This window comes from Glycine max, chromosome 2 (assembly GCF_000004515.6).
Source record: "Glycine max cultivar Williams 82 chromosome 2, Glycine_max_v4.0, whole genome shotgun sequence".
Taxonomy (NCBI): Eukaryota; Viridiplantae; Streptophyta; class Magnoliopsida; order Fabales; family Fabaceae; genus Glycine; species Glycine max.
This window is the reverse complement of record NC_016089.4, coordinates 46,196,007-46,215,986: the sequence shown is the minus strand read 5'-3', so window position 1 is coordinate 46,215,986 and position 19,980 is coordinate 46,196,007. Positions and strand designations below refer to the sequence as shown.

Here is a 19,980-nt window from a genome sequence, read left to right as displayed (position 1 = left end):
TATACATTAAACATATTTTAAATTAAAATATTAACTTAATATGGAATAGTTAATCACAAATATTAATATGATATTTATTATACTAAAATATAAATTTTGTCCCTTTATGTTTTCAAATTCGCGATTTCAATTCTTTTACTTTTTTTATATATTTTATCTTTCATTTTTAAAAAACTTATGATTTTAATTCTCCAATTTTTTAATTTAAACATTTTTCCCCACTATTAAAAATGTCATTTGAGTCTCTTATCAATTTTAAACTTGACTTTATATTTTTAATTCATTTTTTTATTACCTTCGTTTCTTTTTACCTGTCTTTTAAATTTGTTTTGTAGAAAATAAGAAATACAATTAAATTTTCTTGCTTTTAGTAAAATAGTTGTGAAGTTTTCTATTTCACTCTTTTATCTTTTCACTTTATAATAAATACATGTGAAAATTAATTAAAGATAAAGTGCATCATTAATAAAAAATAATGAATGTAATCTTGAACTTGCAAACGCAAATAAATAAGAACAAAAATCTTCCCAACATCCCACAAATAAAAAGGATTGGAGGAGTATTAAATTAAGGTTTTTAGCAATTAAAATAAAATAAAAACATTTTTCATATAAATAATATTCATCATTCTTTAAAAATATATAGATTAACGTCTAAAATTATGAATTTTTTAAAATAAGAGACAAAATGACTTAATTAAAAAATAAAAGGTTAAAATTTTAAACTTTTTAAACGTAAGAAATGAAATGTTTTAATTAAAAAATAAGAAGACTAAAATCATGAATTTTAAAAAATAGGAATACATAAATTATATTTTAACCAAAAAAATTAAAATAAAAGAATGGATAATCTCCTTATTTTTTTATTTTATTTCCTTTTTAATTAGAATAGATAATTAATTTATATTTATTAATTATTATATTATTAAATTTAATAATATAATAGTTATTTATTACAAGTTTGACTTTTTGAATCAATCATCGATCTCTCTCTCTCTCTCTCTCTATATATATATATATATATATATATATATATATATATAATATTTTTATATTAAAAGTAATAAAAGAAATTAATATATAACGTCTGTGTGTGAGTGGTTTAATGTAATATATGTATATTAAGGTCAGTTTTGAGAAACTGCATAATGAGGAATTTATATTATAAGTGCTTAAAATTCAATAAATTATTTGTGTTTGGATATATAAGTTGATAAGCACTTACATAATTTTGAAATATTTAGATACATAACTACATAAGCACTTATAAAGTGTTTTCTCATTTTAAAAAGTAATGATTGAAAAAAATTAAAATTTTAAAACTAACTAAATAATTAATATACTAACACTATATGTGTGTGTGAGCGCATGGTGTGCTATTAAAAATAAAAATTGCTAGTCAAAGTATACTTATTTTTAGTTTTTAAAAACAAAATTTAAATACAAATTTTTAAAAATTAAGTGCAAACACACACACAAATACACCTACCGATAATTTTAAAGTTAAAATATTTAATAATCAAAATATGATTAAAATATAAATTAAAGTTTCAAAATTATATATATTGTAACATATTTAAAAAAATTACCATTCACGTTATAAATAAATACAAGCATACAAAAAATATTGAATAATTTAAATTGTAATAAAAGATTATTTAATGTAGTTATTTTTTAAAAATATTGAAATTCAATTTACAGATATAAATTTTTATTTTGATTTAAAGATTGAAATGAATAGACGGTTAAGAAAATCATTTATAAAAGAAAAATAATTTCAGATGTTTTTTTTACTAGCTGTAAGATCTAGAAAAAAGAATATTTAAGATAAAGGAAGATTTCAATTCTTCAAGCTATTTTTGTATTCTAATTTCTTTGTAATATTACACGCGTGCATATGCTTAAAAAAATTAAGATTTAATTATTTATTTAGTATATATAGTTTTTAAAATTTTTTTAATTCTTATGGTTAATGTGATTTTTTAATCCTAAAATTTAATAAGTGATATTTTTAATCTTTAAAATTTATATTTTATGAACTAAAAAATCTCCTTATTAATCATAGGAATTAAAAAAAGATAAAATTAAAAATTATAGAAATTAAAAGAATAATTAAGAAAAGTTAAATTACTTATTTAGTCATTCTTATCTTTTTAGTCCATATAGTTTGAAAGTGATTTTTTTAGTCTTTGTAATTTATATTTTAATTCTCTTTTAATCTCTCTATAATTTAAAAGTATTTTTTTTAATTTCTATAATTTTGGTCCTTGGAAAAGAAAGTAAAAAATAAAAATCATGAAACTATAAAAATTAAAAAGATCACTTAAAACTATAGAGACCAAAATAGAATTAAAAGGTAAAATATAAGAACTAATAACAATACTTTCAAAATATAAAAACTAAAAAAAAAAGTATAAATTATGAAATTATATTGATCAAATAAGTAATTTAACCTTAAAAAAAATAAAATTAACGTGAGAGATAAATTGTTGAACCAAACATGGCCTAAAGAAAAAGAAAAGGCAAACACGTTCAAAACCCACGCTATCTGATGTCAACAGAGTCTGCAACAAACACCCTGAAAAGGTTTCACTTTCACCGTACCCTTCAACTCTCTTTCTCATTCTCATTCTCATTCCTATGCCAATGTCGCTGAAACAATCGCAACCCCCAAATCCAAAACCCATTCTTTCGCACAATGAAGAATAATAAATCACCCTTCTCCGCCGCCACCTTCACTCTCTTCAACGCCACCCTGTTAATCCTCTCTTCACTATCACCAACTCATGCCCTCGGTTCTGCCGCCACCCTCGCTGCCACCTCCTCCGCCGTATGCGGCGTGGTGGCATCGGAGCCGACGCGGCGCATTGCGTGCTACCGCCACGGCGAAGTCGTCGCCGTCGCCCCCAACGTTTCGTTCTCGGCGATCTCCGGCGGCCGGAGCTACTTCTGCGGCCTTCGCTCCGGCAACTACAGCCTCCTCTGCTGGGACACCCTCTCCGGCTTCCAAAGCAAGAGGCTTTACAACAATGGCACTGTTCTATTGGAGAAACTCGCCCTCGGAGATTCCCAGGTTTGCGCCACCGTGGTCGGCGCCGGAACGGCGTCGTGCTGGAGAACCAACGCCGCCTTCGAATCGCCATCTGGGTCGGACCGGTTTGATTCCATTTCATCTGGGTCGGGCTTCTCTTGCGGAATTTTGAAGGGTAGTGATCGGGTTCGGTGTTGGGGTGTTGGGTCCATAGCGAGAAAAATGGAGAGTGAGTTTGGGAACATGTCTTTGGTGAGTCTTGTGGCTGGGGAGTCACATATTTGTGGGTTGAATTCAAGTGGGTATTTGGTTTGTAGAGGAAGTAACGATTTTGGTCAAATTGATGTTCCTGAAGGAGGGGCTTTGGAGTTTTCTGGTTTGGCGCTTGGGGCTGAGCATACTTGTGCTATTCGGAGATCCAATGGTTCTGTCGTTTGTTGGGGTGGGAGAGGGTTGTTTGAGGATGATGTTACAAAAACTGTTTCTTTTGAGGTTATTGTTTCTGGGTCCAATTTTACTTGTGGATTGACTACAAACAATTTTTCAGTCATTTGTTGGGGTCCTGGTTGGGCTAATGGTTCAGGTTATGAGATTCCCTTGCCTCCTATTCTTCCAGGGCCTTGTGTTCAATCTTCTTGTAGTGAATGTGGGATATATCCTCAATCTGAGTCTTTGTGTTCTGGCTATGGTAACATTTGTAAGCCAAAGCCTTGTTGGCCTGAAATGCTGGTGCCGGCTCCACCTGCGGTGGTGCCAGCATCACCACCGGGGCCTGCAGCTTCTCGGTCGAAGGCCTTGACTAAGGGGTTGTTGGCATTTGCCATTGTTGGATGCGTGGGAGGTGTTGCTGGGATATGCACTGCGATTTATTGTTTGTGGACTGGGGTTTGTTTTGGGAAGAAGAAAGTTCACAATTCTGTGCAGCCGACAATCACTAGAGGTGGCAGTGTAAATGGTGTGGGTGGTTCTAATAATAGCATTAGTCCTCCTTCAAGATCATCCACTATTAGGCGTCAAGGGTCACGGATAATGAGGCGTCAAAGGAGTGGAACATCATCCACAAAGCATCCTGAGAGGGCTGAGGAGTTCACTTTGGCTGAGCTTGTTGCTGCCACCAATAATTTCGCCCTTGAGAATAAGATTGGTGCTGGAAGCTATGGTGTTGTTTATAAAGGCAAACTCTTGGATGGTCGCGAGGTGGCAATCAAAAGGGGTGACACTAGTACCAAGATGAAGAAGTTTCAAGAGAAAGAGACTGCGTTTGAGTCAGAATTGGCCTTCTTATCCCGGTTACACCACAAGCACTTGGTTAGGTTGGTGGGGTTCTGTGAAGAGAAAGATGAGAGGCTGTTGGTGTATGAGTACATGAAGAATGGGGCATTGTATGATCATTTGCATGACAAGAACAATGTGGACAAGAGTAGTAGTGTCTTGAATTCTTGGAGAATGAGGATCAAAGTGGCGCTGGATGCTTCACGAGGGATTGAGTATCTCCATAATTATGCAGTTCCATCTATAATTCACAGAGATATCAAGTCTTCCAACATTCTCATTGATGCGACTTGGACGGCAAGAGTATCCGATTTTGGATTGTCATTGATGAGTCCAGAATCCAACCATGATTTCCGACCAATGAAGGCAGCGGGAACAGTTGGATACATTGATCCCGAATATTATGGTCTAAATGTACTGACAGCAAAGAGTGATGTCTATGGGCTTGGAGTGGTGCTGCTAGAACTATTAACAGGAAAGAGGGCTATATTCAAGAATGATGAAAATGGTGGCACCCCAGTGAGTGTGGTAGACTTTGCAGTGCCACTAATTATGGCGGGAGAGTTGGCAAAAATTTTGGACCCCAGGGTTGAACCACCAGAGATGAATGAAACAGAAGCAGTGGAGCTAGTGGGATACACTGCTATGCATTGTGTAAATTTGGAGGGGAAGGACAGACCAACAATGGCTGATATTGTGGCAAATTTGGAGCGTGCTTTGGCTCTCTGTGATAGTAGTCATGGCAGCATTTCCAGTGGTACAATCTCCATTGTATCTGACTGACATTGAAACCCTGGTAAAGGGGAAGCAAAATAGAAAAATGTTCCCTTATTCTTGATTCTTTCTGATAAATTATATGGGTATACTCTTGGGGTGTAAAGATTAGGAATGTCACCTAACATCAAGCTGTAGTGCTGAATTTTGTGAAACACTAACAGCCAGTAAAATTGATCAATTATAATTTTCTGTTACAATTTTTTTCTTTTCTTTTTCGTATCAGAATTTGGTTTCTTTCTCATGGTAAAAATAGTTTTTAGCATTTGCAACCTGCAATTCTTGTATGCCTCGCACACACAGGTAAAGTATAATTTGTGCCTAATGCATGTGACATTGTGTGCAAGTACACTAAAATTTCTGTAGCCTCTCTTTTTGTCGTTTATGCTACACGTTAAAGCAGTGTGTGCTTGATGCAAGTGCAACCTCTATGTTAAATGTCAAGGTTTGGGCTAATACGTTTAAGGCATTGTACTTGATGTAACGTGTAAATTTAGAACACTTACCCCCATGAACGTATTAACTACGAATTATTTTGTTTACATTTATATTTTGGTCGGAGGAGATGAAACTACTTATTTTGGTCACACGCGTTGAAAGGGAAAATACTTGTAGTTTACCAAGTCTAATGCAAATTTGACAAGCGTGTGAAAGAGTGTGAACAAGGGTTGGCTTGCGCTTGAAAACACAAATCCTAGTGTACCCTCATTCTAGGTTGCTATGTGTTTGAGTGAGTAGTTGAGCTATTGGGCCCTAAGAAGCACTGTAATTAACCCTTTTTTCTTCTTTATCACCTTTCCAAACATGGACCCCATCAAAAAATAGATTGGTCTACACATTTTTTAATTACTTAGAAAGACATTGCTGACTTCTATGATGGGTGGAAGAGTCTGAATAGAGAAAAGGAACCAATTCAAGAAGTGGATTGGTTAATGACTTGTTTGCCTATCGCTCCTTTCTAATCACACGTCAGCTAAGTTATGGGGGTCAAGAGTTATGATAAATGATAATAACCAACGTAGGCTTTGAGTTCACATTTTAGAGGACTTAGTCAGAAACAATTTTATTGAAAGAAATTATTCAACTGGAATTTTCTCTAGACTGGTCAAATATGGAACGGTACTCCCATGGCTCAAAATTAATGACACTCGCAAATTCTGCACATGCTGGGCTAAGGGTCATGGGCCATAGGCCCTAATGGGTTACTAAAGTTGGAATATGTTGGGGCCGTGATGGTGATGATGAGTGTGTCCTTTGTAATTAATGACAAGTTAGTGATCCAACCCGATGTTGTCCATTTATGTTTATGCTAACTTTACAGATATATGTACCCAAGCGGAGTGTCACTAATATACTTTTTTTAATAAAAAAATTTGTTAAAAAATGACAAAACTACAAAATTTGTAATTTATGTCAATATTTGTATTCAAAAAGTATGCTAAAGTGTGTTAGTATTTTTCATGCATCTAAACTCCAAGCCCCAACTCAGAAAGGCTCTATATCTCATATTCGGGATGTGTGGTAACATCACTGTTTTTTTGGTGTCTATAAACTCTAAACTAAAATTTATGATAATGTATCTTTGTTTTGAATGATTCATTAATATTATATTCAAATGCTATCTCATTAACATGAGTAATGATACTTTGATACAAAAATATTTTAGACATCTCATTAATACATTTTATATATTATCTCTCTCTCTTATCATATCCATCACTTTTATTATTTACGTGGCTACTTGCAAAACTTAAAGGTCCACATAGAGGGGGAAAATTACGTGAGATCAATTATATTTCGAAACAAATAAATAACTAAAAGTTTCATTTTTATCCACTGCCGATAGGTTGGTGTAACGATTTTCATTCACAATTGAGTAAAAAAATTACCATAAGTATGACATTTGTATCAGATGAAAGTATAAAACACTTACATTGCCAGATTATTCTAATTAAATTCAATATCTAATAACCAACATTTACACAAAAACAATATAGATAGATAGAGTTAGGACTTAGGAACAGTGATATATAGAGAGATCTGTAAATTTTTATCCAACTTTACTTCCAACTTGATTATTTATATTAATAATATATTTTTTTAAAATTATGTTGAATAATTTATGCATAGTTTTTAATTAAAATTTAATATTTTTTTCAGTCTAAGAAATAGCACTAAATAGATAGGGTCAGGAAAACAATAAGTAGCACCACGCCTTAGCTCTTTTCTGTTTGCCTATCAAGCTGTCATGAACATCAATCATTTGTTGACCGTCTATTTCTTCCTTTAAGTCTATGATCTACTTCGAGAAGAGATAACATATTTTATTGTCTTTGACCAAGATATCTTAACACGTGTTGCTGTTATAGTATTAAACAAACTTGCATATTACGTATTCATGCTAATTGTCAAACTTAATCATTGTTTTTGTCTTTTGTTTAAAATATAAGGAATCTAAAATAACTTTCATGCTTTTAAATTAAAATTTGTAAATTGAGAAAACATCAAAGATCAAAACCAAGATATGAGTACAGATGACTTAAAAAGTATCTCATACAAAACACGAATAATTTCCTTGTGTTTATATTGACAAGCCTTACAAGACAAACAAGTCTCCTCAAGAAAACAAAATACACAACACATTTTATTTCTTACATCATTTTACGATATCATCCAGCTACTACAAACAAACTCTTACTACTAACACATCTTAATGACTGTACATAATAATAATAATGATAATGTAGAGCAGAAGGATGCACATGCACTGCACAGAATCAATTATTAATAAATTCAAAGCGCATGAGAAGCTTTACAGTGTTGTATTTATCCCCCTTTTGGCTATGCAGTGGAATTGCTCGAATGCCACTTCTAAGCTCCCAGATAGGTAGGCATGCTTGTCCACCAAAGTCATCTTTCTCAGACATGTCATACTCATGAACTTCTATGCGAAGCAACGCCAACTCCGGAACAGTGAGAGGGAACTCGAATACCTCATTCCATGTAGGTAACCAGTTATCCTCTATTGCCTTAGTTCTCTTCATTATAGTATCATTAGGGACTCCAGCAATCCCCACCTGCATAAAAATGTTTATCAAATCACACAACAACTGTGCCATGAAATAGGTGAAAACCAAAGGGAAGGTATCATAATTCATATGCATGCAATAAATAGCAAGGAACAGCTACCCTTATGAATTGAAAAATGAATTGCTATGACAAGAATCCCATGCTTTAAGAGCATATCATCTTAACTTACTCTTGTGTAGAAGTCTGGAGGTGAATATTGATCAAAGTGTGTATGCTTGAAATCATAGTACCATCCTTCCCCCATATATACAGTCACCTAAGAATAGGAAGAGTATGATAACTGTTAGCATTAAACTAGAGATACTTGAATGAGGCAGCTGATTGACATAAAACCCTTGCCTTCAAAGTAGTCTTCACAGGTAACTTAGCTTTAGGATTGAAGACCTCGTCATCTGGACCAGTCTCCAATAGAAAATTTGGTTTTTTAACATAACCACACCCTCCATTGGCTCTGAACATTCCATGCATCAACCAAAGAGATCTCCCATACCCCTGGCAATGAAACCAACCACAATGAAAACTGAATCATATTTATCATATTCAATAATATACTTCATGTCATGATGTGTGTAATAGCAAGCAACTATACAGGTGGAAGAAGTGTGGATTCTCACATCCTAACCCGTGGAATCTTGCAGGCAATAACACATCAAGGGATTCAGTAAATTATAAAAATCAAGCTAAAAAAAGGACTTCACCATATTTCAACAAGCACATTGCTAGACATCAAATGTTCATTGTAAAATTTGTATCACTAAATGTTAAATGTTTATTGAATTTTGTTGGTATCTTTGAGGTTAACAATTTCTTATTCCCCCTGTCTCCTCAAAGAAGAAGAAAGAATGAACTGACAGAATGAAAATACAAAGCAATAGCAAAAATTGCCAAACAGAAAATATTAAACAAGGAAAACAAAAAATGGGGAAGAGAATGAAATATATGCAAGAGGCAGATACCTGCATGTTAAATGCAACCATCTGAGCTCCATGCATCCACCCAATTAATGGGTTATAATTTGATGAGTCAATGCGAGTACCTTTTGGATACACCCTTAGTATATTCCGCTGAGTAAACCTACAGCAGGCCAACAATAAGGAAATAAAAATTAATTCAAATAAACACAATAAAACATTCTACAATGGGAAAATAGTCAACAAATGTAGTAGAAATTCTACAAGCCGAACATCACACAAAAAGGTTTCAGTTTGTTTCAAAGAATAGGTTAACCATTGGGCATGCTGCCAAAATCATATTATTGTTAATGCAGTCAGACAGTTCTAATGAGCACAAACTCTGTCAGACAAGATGATAAGTCAGCCAACTATTAACATCATTAAATATTAATAAGTCATACACTTATGCAGAGCACCATCATGGGAACACAATATTTAACAGTCAATTTTTAGAACATTTTGCATGACAATAAAGAGTTAGAGGATGTTCATTTATTCATTCTGAAAGGGGGTTCAACCACATTCAAATCAATTCTACCTTAAAAGGACTTACTAGAAACATTTAACAATACCTGACAATTTGTTGTCCATGATTTATGGCAGCCTTTTCAAGCTGTTGCTCACTTAAACTTAGACGTCTCACTTTATCAGGATCCACTTTGAGGCATTCTGCTAATCCACCTTTAGGCTTCCCAGCATGAATTGCAATTAGGCGTCTATATTCTGGAGCTTCATTATGATGTGACTTGTCTGATTCATCAAATTCTTCCTCATCATTAAGATCTTCATCCACATTGTAGTCCTAAGATGGCAAAGCATAAAGTCAATTAACAAATTTACCTTATAAAATTAAATGTAATTGTAATTAATATGCACGATTGTTTTAGTTTCTAACCTTGTAATCCTCTATAGTACCACCTTTCAAGCTTGGGACTTCCTTCCCCCAAGCTTCATCTTCGCCTAATGCCTTTCCATGCTGTGAATCATCCCCTTTCTCCTTTTCGTGCTGTGAATCATCCCCTTTTTCCTTTTCTTTTGCCTCAAGGTACTCCTTAGGTGGTTTGGTTGATATAATAATTCTCTTTTTAAGTGATTCAGGAGAAGGGAATTCCTTCACACTTTCTGAGTTAGGAGTAAATAGTATGTCTCCAAATGTTTCAGTAACCATCTAAAAATTTGGATAGGATTGTCAACTATTAAGAATGTAAGCATTATGAATCCCAATAAAACTCCAAGTAACTAACCTCAGCCACTTTAGCCTGGAGATCTGGCGTAAGGTGGTCTTCTAGGGTTATTACAACTGGATATTCTGATGCCACAAAGGCATGATCCTTAATAGACCTCAAACATCTTATGAGCTCTACAGGAGTAGTCAATGTCCTAGACATGTAAACAACAATGTATCAAATTTCCAAGTAAATAATTTCTGGACCCAGCTGGCAATATTAAACAATATATTGATATAATACCATTCATATATAACCTGTTCAACAATCACGATTTCAAGTGAATTTTTAATAGGAAAAGATTTCAAACTTATGCTTCAATTATGCCAGATAAAGATTGCAGAGGTCACATTGCAATTCATCAACTTTTTACTTCAACTGACTCTGGCAACATCATTCTCAAGAAAAATGAGAAATAAAAAAAATAGAAGGATGTATCTTTATCAAATTGTTGGAGAAATAACATTGTTTACAAAATTTTGTCTCCAAGGAAATTCATGCTTACACCCAACTCAAGACAGCAAGTCAGAGAAGAGAAAGATAGCTAAAATAAATAACAATTTTCAAAACTGTTAAATTTATTTCTTTGACTTCTGCCTGATCACTAAAGAGAAATGAGGGGAAAAGAGAGACAAAACGAGCTGGCATGAGTTCATGTATGAAAGTCAGCATCATTCTACCTGTAAACTTACCTTCCATGAAGAACATCTATGTTATCCTTTGATGCATTAGGCCATATGTCCAATTCAATCACCCGCACACCTCTCTTCAGTGCATTTATGATGGGGACGTCACTGCAGTCGCTGCTCAGCTGATTCCCAGTTAAATATGAATTATGGCCTGTATATATGAAATAATGTGACAAGGGTAAAGTCATATCATGATGCACCTGAAATGGAAGAAATAATCACACAACACACATTGATCAGAATAAGAAAATGCATATAATTAAGCATGATACAATATCAATATTTATGGAAGTTTGCGACTTGTAAAAAATTTGGATGAAATTCAGTATGTAAATCAAAGCTTTGCCCCTGAAACCCCCTGTAATATCTCGGGGCCTGATTTTACCGAATTAAGGCACTAGAAAAGAAGATCCTAAACTAAATGACTGATTTCCATAAACACAATAAAAATCAATGCCATATATAGCGTATCCAACAATAAAGGGTATTTCAATGAATGGAATATAAAGCAAAAGGCTCCATATTCCCTGCAATGCCCTATACTTCCCAAAAGAAGCAACTTATAAGAGAATGGCTCAACTGCATAAATGATGAATCCATTCTGAAATTTTTTTTTTTTGGGGGGGGGGGGGGGGAGGGGACGCTAATCCTCAATCCTGTTATCATTTTCTATTAGGTAACTTGAATTACAAATCCTCGTAGTCAACAGGTCAACCAAAATGCAATAAAACTCGGACTTTTTTCTTTGCGGGGTGAGTCCAAAAGTACAAACTAGGAAACCAAGAAGAAGCTAAATCACTACAGATTCAGTTACGATTGATCCTTTGAGCATAACACTAAACGAGAACTAGCATGAGTAGACCAAGCTTTTGCAAAAACGAAAGTAAAACCAAACACCCCACTTTTGGAAAGGTACAGTAAACAAATACAGTATTTTTTTTTTAACAAAAAAGTCAATGAATCCAGTAAAATCCAATATAGGAGAAAAGAAGAGCACCCAATTGGAAAGTAAAGAATGCCAAAATTCAGATCTCGTAGACCCAACTGAGTATGACAAAAACCCAATTAGGAAAACACAAAAAGTTGAGTTTTTTTTTTTTTGCTTACCCCATGAGAAGGAAGAAGAGGGGGGTTATCGTCACTGAAGAGGTACTTGAAGAAAGTTTCGAGATTGAGGCCAGCGCCTCTGCGAGGGAAATGCCTGAAGCTGTCGATGATGGCTTGCGCGTCTTCTTCGGTGGCCTTCTCTTGCCTTTGCACTTCCACGAGAAACCTTTTGAGATGCGAAGGTGTCATGAACTCATTCTCGGAGTACTCCTCGAAGAGGGTCTTGATCTCCGACGGCGCCTCCGCCAGCGCCAGCTTGAACCGCCGTCGCCAGCAGAAGCACACGCTGTATGTCTGCTTCGAAGTCATGCTTCGCTCCTGCTCTCTGCTCTGTGTTCTCTTTGGGTTTCACTTCGAACACGAATATGTGCGTGTGTTTCTGCTTTAACGTTGTTGTTGTGTTGGAATGTGGCAATGAATGATAGAGGAAGTGGAACAGGAGAGAGAGGTTGTGGAGTCTAAGTGTTTAACAAAACAAAACAAAACAAAACAAAACAACGCAACACAATTGGAAGCGGATCGATGCTTCAACCGATGACGGTTTTAATTACCGTACAGTTAAATACGTGTACTACTATCATTTAAGAGTAGCATTATTTATACCGACGAATAGTAGTAGTATAGTATCCCTTTGAAAGATAAGTGAACATACATAAGCCATGGACAAAATTAAACACAAATAAATAAAAAATTAGCTGTAACTTTTTTTTTCCCTTACCGTGTGAATGCTAAGAGATAAATTAGGAAATTGGATAATATTAATTATATTAGTATCTTGTTTCTTTTTTTAAGTCAAAACATTAAAAAGTCAATCTTGATTCGTCCAGTTCTGCTTCAAGTATATCCAAATTGAGAAATATAATTAATATTTTAGATTTTATTATACAATGAGTGAAAGTTCAGTTTAATTTTTAAGAATTAAGAAATATAATTAATATTTTAGATTTGATAATAAAATGGGAGAAACTTTCGTTTAATTAGATGTTGACACAATAACTTTTTATACAATTATTGAAAGCATTAATTAACTACTGGTTTGAGGTTGTTCTATTTTAACAGTAATCTCAAGATTAATATCTACTCAGGTTCAATATTTAGTGAAAGAATTTTGTTGAAAAGAGTCTTACACAAAAATTAAGAAATCAATTTACTAATATTTTAAATTTCATAACAATTAGTATTATTCAATTTCCTAACTTTTACTAAAATTACTCGCTTCAATTTTTTTTGTATATATTAAATTTTATTAATTGAATTATGGGATATTCTTACATTAACTTAACAGATTATGTATATCAAAAGTTAAATAAATTAGACATTTGTTGCTATATAATCTTATAGTCATCATTTACTTATATTTTCAAAAGTATATTGAAATGAATTCATTTAATAAATTATTAAATAATTATAAAATTTAATAAATATTTTATACTTAATATATTTAATAAGAACTTTTAATTTAATAGTTGAATTAATAAAATTCAGTACATTTTATAATACTGAATATTTTTTTTACGAAAGTAACTTGATCTCATTTTTATATATATAAAGTGAGCACCTTTTGGGCTTTTTTTTCCAAAAATATAATCATACATGTTAAAAGATTGAAATTGAACAAAAGCAATTACATCAATTAACAGCATAATTGACCCCATATAGAAATATCTCCATCTTTGTGAAAATAATTTATATAAGATACTACCAACCGTTGATATAAATGATATCAGTCATATTAGGATTTAAATTTAGTTTAACTCTTTCGAACCAAATAAATCAATTATATTAAAAAAAATATTTATCTTATTTATGAAATAAATCGATTATATTAAAAGAAAAATATTTATCTTATATAGACTCGTAGTCTCCAACAAAAAAATTAATTATTATTTCTTTTGGAAACTACTTTTACGAATAATCGTAAAACAATTATATAAGACACTATAAATAGAAATATCATACTAATGCAAGTTGAATAGATCTGACAAAGGAATAATGTATCGAGCTCGTATCGGATTTAGTAATATCAGATTATTTTAGAAAATTAATTACTTATATTTTTTAAAAAAATGTACTTAAAATAGATAATTATTTCGTTAAAAACGTTAATTTTTGTTGTATGTATTTTGGTACTTGCATTATTGAAGTAGTGTTGAGTTAACGGGAAAAGTTGGCTAAATATGATTAACCTGAAAAGCAGGATGTGCCCCCATGGTGAGTTTTGGCGTGTCCACATGCTCTCAATAAATAATCATTAATCAAGACGATGATCGTTCAATTCCAACCCTGTAAAGGAGTAGATCCAACCATTCTCGTCTCTAAAGAATTGTCAACGTATTGCAACATTATCTATCTATTTGTACGATAAAGCAGAAGATAATTTATATAGGTTTGGTATATATTCACATGTCCTGCATGGGTTTTTTTTAATAGTTAGAAACATGAAATAATAATTTGGTCCCACTTTGCCCCCATGCAATTGTTCGAAATATTGACCGAGCCAGTGCTTGGAATAATTTTGAAAGCTGTAACGAACATTTTCAGTCTTCCTACTTTGGTGGTTTTAGTCGAACAGTTCATGTTTTGCTCTGAAAGCAAAAAAATTTATACATACGGTAGCGCAGTGTACGGATATTTTGAGGGAGGCTTAAAAATGAAAATATTAAAGGAATCTTTTTTTATAAGAATTTTAAAGAGATTTAGTATATTAAATAAAATATTAATTTTTTAGCTTTTTTAGTTGCAAAATCATTTATCAAAGTTTTATAATCAAGTAATTTTAACACTTCACTCTCAATACATAAAATAGCTAACTCATTCAATCTATCGAGTAACATTGTTAATTTTAGATATGATTTTTATTTTTAAAAATGAATCAAGAGTTTTTCAATTTATTCTCATCTAATTTTTTTAATTTTTAGAAATCAAATAAAAAATTGAATATGATTTCATATTTGAAAATGTATTTAAATTGACTTTCAATTAAACATGTACATTTAAATACGGAATGATTGATACAAATAGATTTTCTATTAAATGTATGATCTTGACATCAACATTTGCACCAAATATTTTTTTCCCACATATATCAATTATAGATTCATTCATTAAATTTAAACTCTATATTAATTTCAATAATATATTTGTAGAGAGGAAAGAGGTAGGATGCAAAATAGATATAAAATAATTTGCTTAATTTTTTTAAATAAATAAGAAATATATACTTAAGTTATTTATAATAATACTTACATCTATATTTAATATTTGTGGTCTTATTAATAAAAATAATACCAAATAATATATCATACTATAACTTAATTTATCATTTAATAATTAAAATTAATGAAAAATATTTCTTTGAAAAATGTATAAAAATATTGAGATCCTAAAAAATTGGAGGCCTAAGGCTGTTGCTTCAGTGGCCTAGTGACTTACATGGCTCTAACATATGGCTACATATTTTTTTTTTTCTTTTCTTGATCAAGAGGTTTGCAGATTAATTCTATTTAATATTCAATTAGTTCATTCTCCATATATGGACCATTTTAGGATAAAATATGATAATCATGATTTTATTTTCAAGTCAAAGATTGAATCTCAAATTTTAATTTTAAAAACTCAAGTCTCGAATTATTGGTATTAATAAATTTTACTTTATGTATCTTTTTTTTTGAATTAATACAAAATCACACTTCTTAAACTCTCTTTAATATATCGTATAGAAGTCTCATTGTATAACAAGAACTTTCTAGATCTAGTCCTACCCTTATTAAAGTATAATTTGAAACCATCTTTGCTACTACCCCTCATTTGTAACCCATGATTCATAGTTCATTGATTTATATTGGGTAAAATTACCTTGCTACTCTAAGCAAATTAACTCCCTAGCTTGTTGCTGGCTATCATCAGTGACAGATCCAAGACCCTAAGTCAGTAGGTGTAAATTATAAGAAAATAAAATCAGTAAATTTATTTATATAAATATAAATAAAATAAAATATAAAAATATAAAATTTTATTTACAAATTTAATAAATTTTAAAAATTAAGAAAATATAAGTGCACACTCTCACTCACATGTCTAGGTCTGTTAGTGGCTATGATCTCATTAGACATGTCATAACAATCACACCTACCCTTTGTACCGTTACATGGGTTTTGATGGCACCATTACACTCAACTCAACCCTACATTTTTTATTTATTTGGAAAGTCAAGACCTGCTTTCTAACCTATGGTCAAATTGAAGCAATAGGTGTTGTCTTCAAATTAGCCTGTATGATGTTTGTTAAAAGAACTACGAACCTGTTCCTGTTAGTGTGTTGTAATTGACCATCTTTGTTCCGTCCGAAACATTACATGAGAACACATATGTAGCTCCCCTATCTTCTAGCTCATAAGGTCGTAATCTTACAGATTTTAAGATAATGTCTGAACAAAGATTATCTTAAAGACTTTGACCTTGTCATCCATGTCCTTAATAATATAGATATGGTCTCCTCATTAATAATATGCTTCCATGAGAACACATGTTGCTCCCCTGTTTTGTTTGCTGATGTTATTTAGAAGAAAAAAATAGTTTGTCTTAGAATATCCTTTGAATATATTATGTATTTGATTTGTATCTAACTGGAGAAGTAATCTTAGACATTGTCGATCCTCAACTTTATTATATTTCTTTATTTGATTTTTAGTTTTTTTTTTTGTTTTGTTTTGTTGGATTAGATCGTTTGAACTTAATCTATTTGGTAACTTTGGAGTGTCGAATAATTTATTAGGTCGGGAGCTCTATTCCCTAGTGTTGGGTTTTAGAGTGGTGCCTTTGATGGCAGAGAGAGAGAGAGAATTTTTTTTTATAACTATGGGATGTGCCTAGAATTGTTGGCAGAGCCACCTAATGGAGATTAGCAAGTGAATGCTATATTTTCTAGCTTTGATACTGGATTTTTGGTCCTTGCAATGTCTTAATAATGAAATATATATTTCTGGGGTTTCCTTAACTATGATGAAACTTCAGTTCAGAAAAAAAAAACCTATGATGAAACTTACAATCTAGATTGACTTGAGAAATTGCAAGTATATAATTTCACGTAACTATATTTTATTATTATCAATTTATCATGATTCAATAAAAATTAAACAGAAGAAAACAATTGACTAAGAAGAGAATAATGTGAGAATAAATTCGAAGATGAAAGATTAAGAACGAAAAATAAAAACACAAGATTATTAAGATCGAGGAAAATCAATAAGAATAATTTCGAGATTGGTTTTCACTCGATAATTATTAATGGATTAACCTTTATTACTTACATGCTCTCCGATTGGTTCAATTTCAAGGTGAATTAACCTAAAGTATCATACTTTTCATTTGAGGCATGAAAGTGTATTTAATTAAAATTCTTGTTTTATTTATACAAAACGTGTTTATATAAGTGAATGAAAGATTTCTAAAATTAGAGAAATTGAAGTATTGGGATTATTCATAATGTCTTTTCAAATTAAATTATATCTTTATCAAAGCAAAGTGATCGTGTGTTTTTTTATTCTTCTTTTTTTGAAGAGACAAGGTAATCATATATTATCCTTATTAAGAGGAATCAAATCAAATTTAAGAATAAGTGTAATTAAAACCTTATTAAGAAATAATGATATTCAGGACAATCTTTTCTTGAATCTTCACAATCTAAGAATATGTGTAATTAAAACCTTATTAAAAAATATATTTGGTGAGACAAAAAAAAAAGTGTTATTAAATATTGCTTCATTAAATTTTTGTATTCTATGTGTTAGCTGTATTTCATGGATTGCTATAAAATACTCGTACCTATACAACTCCCAACACAACTCGAATTCTTTATTTTTAGGAAACAAAAACAGTTCTAAAAGAAAGGAAGGGCAATTTAGGCTAAGAATTTTATGAGGAAAATTTACCTCCCCTTATATTAGTTTAGGAGATAAAATCAAGTATTTTAACAAATTATAATTTTGATTTTTTTTAAATACACTAAAAGTATAATTTTCTAAAATATTTCTGAAAATAATTTATTAACATACCCTTAATTTTGAACAAGAGTATTTTGACAAGTTATATTCTCGATTGTCATAAAATATAAGAAGTAACTTACTTAAATACTTGCACTAAATATCTATTTTGATATGCATGCATTCCTAACTCATCTTTCCGAATTTTGACTTCATTCCAAAAAAGGCAAAAATGCAGAAGCTACTGACCAGATGCGGATCCATTCTTCCAAATCACAGATCTAATTAAACATGCGTTAATTAGCACATGCAGATCTATTTTCCAAAATTGCATTTCCAAACATGCATTAACTATAAATTTACAATGCAACGTGCAAGCATACACGTAGATATGTGTATGTATACGCTGTGTGCACGTAATTTAATAACTATTTGTTCAAAAAGGAAACATCCTTTGGCCTACGTTAAACTCTTAATTTAATCCAATAAGATCCACCAAATAATAAAAGATTTCAGTAGTTTACCCAAGGTTTAGATTTAAAATTTGTTACTTCTATTGTACAACGACAGAAAATGAAAAACCTCAATGGGTAAGAATTTTGGGGTTTTAAAAACTAAAGGAAAGGGAACCTTTACTTCCCCAGCTTTTTCCCTCATAAATTCCCATTTTCCAAGAGTAATGCCATTGGGAATGCATTTTATCTTTAAGGATCTGTGCATCTACGAGAATATATACGACAAAAATTATCAAAGGACCGGCACAACACTGGAGTATTCACTATCAAATACAAGGGCAAATCAAGGGTCTCCTTCAAAATGGTTTAATTGCGATGCGACACCTCCAGTAACATGGAGAGAGATTCACCATCCAGCATCTTCCTCATCATGTACATATGTATTTGACTATTTGTCACTAGCAAGGTGGCATATGCCACCTTTTGTGGCTGTGTTGACAAACATCTATCAACTTATTTATTTATCAGCAACTTCATTGTAAGGGTATGACATCAAATTCTCATCTACATTATGCCTTTCTGGTCTTAGGTCTCGCATCAGCATATACACCTTAAAATTCACAACACTCGGGTATAAATTGGATGTTGCTAATATGTTTGTGTTTTGTTGAAGGTGAAGATAAGTTAGATAGATAAACCTCTTAAGCCCATAATATAGTCACAACAATCTTCTTGATGCCCCTAGTCACACTAGTCAAAATGAAAAACACCCAGGAATATGATATCATATGCATGTAATTACAGTCCTAAATAATCATTATACTTAGTTCACTTTCAACTGTGATAACCGTTAGATTATGAATATATTTTGGGAGTTAAATTATATAAGAATTTTTAATTTTTTTTCCTAATTTTTCCTTTAAGTTTTTGCACAAAAAATATTAAAAATGATGTATTTATAATGCTTACTTAATAAAATAAAATCCAAAAAAGTGAGTTAACTAAAAAAACAGGCTAATTAAAGAAAACATGTTAATTAAGGAAATAGGACTAATTAAAGAAATCATCTTAATTAAGAAAAATAGACTAATTAAATATTTCCCTCCCTCCATTCCATTTTCATGATAATGAGAGGCTAAATCCTTGGGAACTTGGTCTTCAATTATCCTTGAATATTACATTTGCATCATCTTTTTCTGTGCTTAATATTATTATTGTGACTTGATCACCCATTTGTATATTAAGTTTTAGGAGTAACGTTGAAAAATGTTATTTTTTAATAGAAGTGAAAAAATGTATCTAAATAAAGACATCACTAGGGATAAGTTGATATTTGTTTAGCATGTTATACATTTCTATTCGCAAAGTAATTTGAGAGAAAAAATAAATAAATGAGACTATTTC

The 19,980-nt window shown here is 31.6% G+C and overlaps 2 protein-coding genes across 2 annotated transcripts; one reads left to right on the top strand and one right to left on the bottom strand.

Annotated features, from left to right (window-relative positions):
• Positions 1 to 2,437: 2,437 nt before the first annotated feature.
• Positions 2,438 to 5,289, top strand: LOC100782916 (putative serine/threonine-protein kinase-like protein CCR3). The gene has a single exon (XM_003519348.5). The coding sequence runs from the start codon at positions 2,698 to 2,700 to the stop codon at positions 5,083 to 5,085; it is 2,388 nt and encodes a 795-aa protein (XP_003519396.1). The 5' UTR covers positions 2,438 to 2,697; the 3' UTR covers positions 5,086 to 5,289.
• A 2,299-nt stretch (positions 5,290 to 7,588) lies between these two features.
• LOC100037460 (phosphatidylinositol-specific phospholipase C) lies at positions 7,589 to 12,622 on the bottom strand. The gene is made up of 9 exons (NM_001249238.2): positions 12,142 to 12,622; positions 11,038 to 11,234; positions 10,364 to 10,499; positions 10,015 to 10,287; positions 9,692 to 9,921; positions 9,123 to 9,240; positions 8,506 to 8,658; positions 8,336 to 8,422; positions 7,589 to 8,153 (listed from the first exon to the last, which is right to left on the bottom strand). The coding sequence occupies exons 1-9, from the start codon at positions 12,448 to 12,450 to the stop codon at positions 7,854 to 7,856; spliced, it is 1,803 nt and encodes a 600-aa protein (NP_001236167.2). The 5' UTR covers positions 12,451 to 12,622; the 3' UTR covers positions 7,589 to 7,853.
• Between the last annotated feature and the right edge of the window lie 7,358 nt (positions 12,623 to 19,980).

Coding starts and splice junctions, on each gene's coding strand:
- LOC100782916 (XM_003519348.5), top strand. CDS start 2,698: ATGAAGAATAATAAATCACCCTTCTCCGCCGCCACCTTCACTCTCTTC.
- LOC100037460 (NM_001249238.2), bottom strand. CDS start 12,450: ATGACTTCGAAGCAGACATACAGCGTGTGCTTCTGCTGGCGACGGCGG. Junction 9,241..9,691: donor CATGGACAACAAATTGTCAG/GTATTGTTAAAT, acceptor GGCCTGCTGTAG/GTTTACTCAGCGGAATATAC. Junction 8,423..8,505: donor CTGTGAAGACTACTTTGAAG/GCAAGGGTTTTA, acceptor TCCTATTCTTAG/GTGACTGTATATATGGGGGA.